This window comes from Salarias fasciatus, chromosome 23 (genome assembly GCF_902148845.1).
Source record: "Salarias fasciatus chromosome 23, fSalaFa1.1, whole genome shotgun sequence".
Lineage (NCBI taxonomy): Eukaryota > Metazoa > Chordata > Actinopteri > Blenniiformes > Blenniidae > Salarias > Salarias fasciatus.
In genome coordinates this window covers 32,720,041-32,726,040 of record NC_043766.1, presented here as the reverse complement: position 1 = coordinate 32,726,040, position 6,000 = coordinate 32,720,041, and the positions used below count along the sequence as shown (strand labels likewise).

General features: G+C 43.0%; 1 protein-coding gene across 2 annotated transcripts in view; it reads left to right on the top strand.

Moving 5' to 3' along the window:
- Positions 1-231: 231 nt before the first annotated feature.
- igfbp3 (insulin-like growth factor binding protein 3) overlaps positions 232-6,000 on the top strand; it is a 42,656-nt gene continuing 36,887 nt past the window's right edge. Inside the window, exons 1-3 of one of the 2 annotated variants that reach the window (XM_030082480.1) lie at positions 232-780; positions 1,284-1,291; positions 5,102-5,332. In XM_030082480.1, the coding sequence (XP_029938340.1) occupies positions 417-780; positions 1,284-1,291; positions 5,102-5,332 (603 nt within the window). In that variant the 5' untranslated portion in view covers positions 232-416. Of the gene's footprint in view, positions 781-1,283; positions 1,292-5,093; positions 5,333-6,000 lie in introns of both variants that reach the window. The other variant, XM_030082479.1, reaches the window with a different exon arrangement.

Below are 6,000 nucleotides of genomic sequence, written 5' to 3'. Positions count from 1 at the left end.
GGCACATTTCCACATGGAAACGACACCTTTCTTTCTTTCTTTCTTTCTATTCCCCCCTTTTATTTTTTTCAAACACAAACCAAAGCGCTGCAGATGCAGATTTCAGTAAATTATTACAAAGGATCGGGAGGAATCGGAGCTGCTCGCTCCTGACTGGATGCAGCGGTCCCTCATATCGGGGCTCTCCGTTTACATTATTCATACGGAGGAGGAGGGTGTGACTTGTTGGCTCTTTTTTTTCCGCCTCGTATAAAACGAGAAGTTCGCGTAAAAGAAAATACAGATGGAGAAGGCTCGCCGGCGCGCTGTGTCACAGAGTCCCCTTAAGCCTGCGTGACAACTCGCATAGTGTCCCTTTGTGACCGGCTCTCCATCGAGCAACATTAAAAAAAAAAAAAAAAAAAAAAAAAAAAAAAATGCCCGGTGTCTGCGTGCTTTGTGTGGCCGCCGCTCTGGCCGCCTTCGCCCGGCTCGCCGGCGCGGTGGGTCCGGTGGTCCGATGCGAGCCGTGCGACGCCGGCGCGCTGCTCCAGTGCAAGCCGCTGCCCAAGGAGTGCGCGGAGCGGCTGCGGGAGCCCGGCTGCGGCTGCTGCATGACGTGCGCTCTCGGCGAGGGACACGCGTGTGGAGTGTACACGGCGCGCTGCGGCTCCGGGCTGACGTGCCAGCACCGGCCGGGGGAGAGCCGGCCCCTGCAGGCGCTGCTGGAGGGACGGGGGGTGTGCACCGGCGCGCCGTCCAGAAAGCTCAGCGGCATTCTCATACCGGCGCAGAGACACGGTAGGAACGGTGGTGATTTCCCGTGCGTGCGTGCGTGCGTGCGTGCGTGTGTGTGTGAGAGAGAGATGAGATTTGCTTTGCAGATCTGGGGAGTTCCCTTCTTATGGAAACGCAGATTAAAGGCGCAGCGCTGACAGTGACACAGATAAACCTGTTTCTGGCCACTGAGCGCAAAATCACAAAGCGGCCCCGCAGGAGGTCTGACATCTCAACCAGCCGTGTGCGCGAGCACGGCACACCGCCTCACGAGCGCGCCGAGAGGAGTTTGCGAGCTCAGATATGATTGACAGGCAACTTAGTGGAAGAAAAGCCGCTACTATTTGAACTAGTGATCACATCTGTAATCACGTACTCAGTTTACTACTCGCCTGTAACTGCAGCTTTCCACTAGTCACCAGAGCTTCCCACCAGAAATGTCTTCAAATTCTGATTCAAACCATTTCACAACTGTCTACAGCAGTAACTGTAATGCATTATTGATTTTCAGTATCAGCCAAGTAACTAAAGTGCTATTCAAAGAGCTTACAAGTAGCAGTAACTTTAATCAAGTGCATTATACCCTTTAAATCAATAAGGAGTATTAAGTAGTGCACAAGAAACTCATGAAGTCATTTTTTTTGGTAATCCATAGTGTAATTCCACTGTTTTCAAAGGACTACTAACTTTAACTGAGTAGTAGTCAAGTAGTAGTTCTCTTTAGCTACTAAAGTAACTGTTATACTCCTCACAGCAATAATGAGTAAAGTAGTAGTGTAGTAAGTAGTAATCAGTAACTAATTATCAGTGATTCAAAATGTAACTGCACTATTTTCAAAGGACTACTAACTACAGCGGCAATCACATACTAAATTTGAGTTAGCCAGTGAAATAATAGCACAACTTGAGTAACAATCTACTGATCTTTAGTATCTAGTGAAGTAATATAACTTTTTAAAGTGCCAGTTAGTAACTTGCTGTAATCATGCCCTGATCAATGGTAACTAGTATAAAAAGTGCTTGATGGCACTGTCCAATAAGTAGTAAAGTAATTCCACTGCTTTTCAGAGTAGTCACTATAACTTTAATCAGGTTCTAATTTTCTTTAATTACTAAAGTAACTGTTGTGATTCTCTTTGCAGTAACTAGTAATTAGTACTGCATGAGTGATTATACTCGGATGATATTCTTAAGTAATTCATAATGTAATTCCGCTATGTTTAAAGGACTACTAACTACAACTGTAATCACATACTTAATTTAGGTAACCAGTAAAGCAACTCCACTTCTTTCCATCCTAAGTAGCAAAGTACTGCTCTTTAGCACCTGGAAAAGTAATTTCACTCCTCTTTAAGTGATAGTAACTAGCAGTAATCATATGCTGATTGAGTGTAACGAGTAGAGTATTTCCTTTAAACTTCCATCACTTTCTGAAGTACTATCTAGTAACCGCAGCTCTAAAAAAGTAACAATGTGAAAATAACTTAAGTCATTCTACTACTTTCAGAAGCAGTAATTGTAACTATAACCAGTAAAAAAAATTAAGAAACGAGTAAAGTACTTACTTTTAATATGAATAACTACTGACGTTACCGTCATCAGCTTATATTAACCATTAAACTTCAATTGCTACTTAAAACTCTAATAAATATAACTCTAAAAAGGTACTAATATTCAGGATGTTACTAAAGAAAAACCACTACTTTATAAACCAGCAACTCCTAACTGTAACTGTAATCCAGTACCACTTTTCAGTGACTAGTATAGTACTTTTACCACCTCGGTAAGTGGAACTGAAGACTGAAGTGTCTGAGTTGCTCACAATAAGTAACTCTTTGAGCTAATGATCTCAGGTCTCAGAATCTGGTAAAGTAATTCCAACTAGCAACTATGCTGGTAGTTCAGTATTTAACGTAAGTCTTTAGGAGTGATTTAGACTTCTTTATAAAGTATTAATGGATAAGTGCAACCTCCATCAGGTACTTTATTTTAGTTATTATTAAAGTCACTGTGTGCTACCTGAAGTGATAATTGGTAACTATAACTCTAAGCAAGGATTGATTTTCACTAACAAGCAAGATACTTGCATGATTATCTGAAGTTCAGAGCAGAAAGTCACAACGATAACTGTAGGCAAGTATGAAATCACAGCCATTTAGGAAAGTGACTTTCTTACTTTAACAGTGACAACTAATAACTTTTTCAGTTACTATTAAGTATCTGAGTACTTTAATAAAGTGGCAACTATAAGTGTGGTTAGTATTGAGTTTCAGTAACGTGCAGAATGCTGGCAGAAAGTGAAGGACAAGTCTTTGGGGGGTTAGATGGTTGCAGTAGGTCATTTTGGGGGGGCTCATAATATTCTCTTGCTCAGGGCCTGTGCCGTGTTCGGAGCGGCCCTGCGTGGATCGAACAGGCTGCACTAATTATTGGCTCTTTCTATAGGTGTGTGCAGCAAACTGTCACGGTGTTTAAAATAGGGGAAAATACCATGAAAATGTGTCATCCTGTAGGATCTCGAGATGTAGGATTTTTATTTTTATTTTTTAAAAGAAAGAAAGAAAGAAAGAAAGAAAAGGTATGTGCAGACGTACATGCACAATCCTGGCGCCCTGAAACCAATAGTTAAGGAATGCCACATACATGCTGTAAGTATACAGTCTTCTGCAATGACCTTGTTTTCCTACCAGCTCAGCTGGTGGATTCTTGTACACTGCATGAAAATATGCAGCTCTAAGATGTGGGTGAGAGTCATGTAGAGGGGGTGATTAGTCAGTTTTCCCAGTTCCTTAAACGCAACCTAACTTTTCTCACTGTTTGCACCCCTGATGTCACCTGAAAAACTGAAATCACTGCCTGCAATCGAAGGAATGTCACCCAGCCCCTCCTGATAGAAGTCACACAGGTATCAGGCTTCTTTGCTGGAGAGCCAGGGGAAGAAAAATGGAGGGAAGTGATCTGAAGCGCCCCCACTGGTCATATCGTGTCGCTGCAGTCCAGTGATTTGCACTCTCTTCCCAGACATGAACCAGCTCTCCTCGCCACAGTTTGTGCTGTTTACCCCACTGCCATTACACAAACAAATTGCGTAAGGTGTTTGTCTGAACCCTCCCAGACTTCCTCCGAGGGTTATAAAAAAGTTTATACTGACAGTAACATTTCAGATTCACAGACAGGGCCGTCCAGAAACAGAGGGAGGACCAAAGCAACAGGGTATGGGAAGCCCCCCAAAGAAAAGTTAACAAACGGGAAAACTATTATTTGATTACCATTACGGATCGCGAAGTTAATGTCTAATCAGGCTTTATAAATAAAGTTGCCATGGATGTGATTACCTAGCTGTTTTTAAAAAGAATGAAATTAACAATGCTTCTCAGCAAATACTCATTACTTCAATAGGATGGAATGTTTTGGAAGACGAGTTTTTACTCGTTCTCTTACTTCAACTTGAGCAAATTTTTAGGCCCAGGAAAATGTTTGTTCTGTTTTGGGTGTGCGTCGGTGGAACTTTTTGAAAACAGCGCCAGGGACTGCTGGTGTGAATGCACACCCAAACCGCTACCAAAGGTTTGTGTCTTCACTTGAGCACTCTGCAGTGTGAAAAGGGGTCTTCGTCCTGAGGAGACCTCGGTGTTGTGTAATTTGGTTTCTTCCTGCTTCCTGTATGGGAGAGTATTTCACATCTAACAAACCATGAGCTCTCCGGCTGCCCATCAAATTATAAGATAACAACACAGGACTGGCTGCCTTTTATCTGTTTGAGGTAGAGCAATCTGAGACCAGTTCTCTAAACTAAGAGCTTTTTATCTTATCTTGGGTTCTTATAAGTTAACACGGTTCACTGATTGTGAAGAATTAAGTTGTTAGCTCTTGCTCGCAAGCAGATGAGCACATTACAAGACTAAATTTCTGCTGGTTTAGAGATGAAACCCTGCTCCTTTCTGCCAGGTTGGCCTTTCTGGTGTCTTTTAAGTAGTTCAGAATGATTACGTTTCCACAAAACAATTTAGAATTTCTCTTGCGACCTCTCAATAGTGAAATTAAGGGTGAGGATTAAGGGCTGTATTTGGAGAGTGTTATCTATTTTACAACACAATTGACTTAGACAAAGGAGAATTGTAAAATAAAAACACTCGTAACTTGTGCTATTAAAAACAAAAAATTAATCTGTTACAAGAAAATTATTTTCCCTCCTTTTATGGAAAATAACCTGAGTGCCTCAGACCAACCACAGTAAGAATGTTGAATACTGGCCCAGAGTTAAATCTCTAATCCAGCCCATTCCTGAAAAGGTTCTGGGCGATTCTCCTTACATTCTCCTAACATCCGCCTTACAGAACACAGCGGGAATCAGGTGGAGGACTGCGCCAACATGACCCAGACGATGACCGTCGTGCCGGGAATGGCGACTGTGAAGGGCGGGCACAGCCGGGGCTCCATGGACAGTCGGCACAACACCTTGATCCAGAAGGATCAGAACAAGAAGACGCAGAGCTACAAGGTGGAGTCGGTGTCCGGAGGAGCCAACATGGACATGCACAACTTCTCCCTGGAGAATAAGAGGGAGACCGAGTATGTAAGTGACAAACAGAACAAATCAGTTTACACCCTACAGTAAGGTCATAGGTTCGATTCTCAGTCTCTACTGTACACATGCCAAAGTGTCCTTGAGCACAACACTGATCCCTAAACTGCTCCCAGCTGATGGATGGAGTGCCGTAGTGCAGCAGTCTCCGTAATGTGACTGCACCTCCATAACCTAGAAATCGAGTGGCTCAGTGAGGAAAAGAGCAAACCTTTCCTCAATCATCAAACCTTACTTAGCAGAACAACACGCTATAGAACAATAGAAATGTTGGTATTGACTGTCAACTCAAACTACCAAGTCCAGGAGAATCTGGGAGTCATGACACTCAGGAGGAAAACATTGCTCTTGTTGTTCATCTACTGAGCATGTGCAGAACAGCTATTTACTGTCTAGCTATGGGCGCACGGGCAGCAGCACCAAGCCCCAGTGTTTTTGTGAGGTTTTGGCTTTTATTGGCTCCATTGTCATGTAAATGGACTCCAAGAATACATCGAAACTTTATCATTCGCACTTGAAAATGTTGTCGTGCACACGGGCTCTGAGTTCCTGCCCCAACTCGGTGTTTCCACTGTGAACTTCAGCATCAGCTGAAGCTGAAGCACTTTCATAGATTAGACATTAGGCATCAGACAAAAGCCAGTAATATTTAAGGAGTT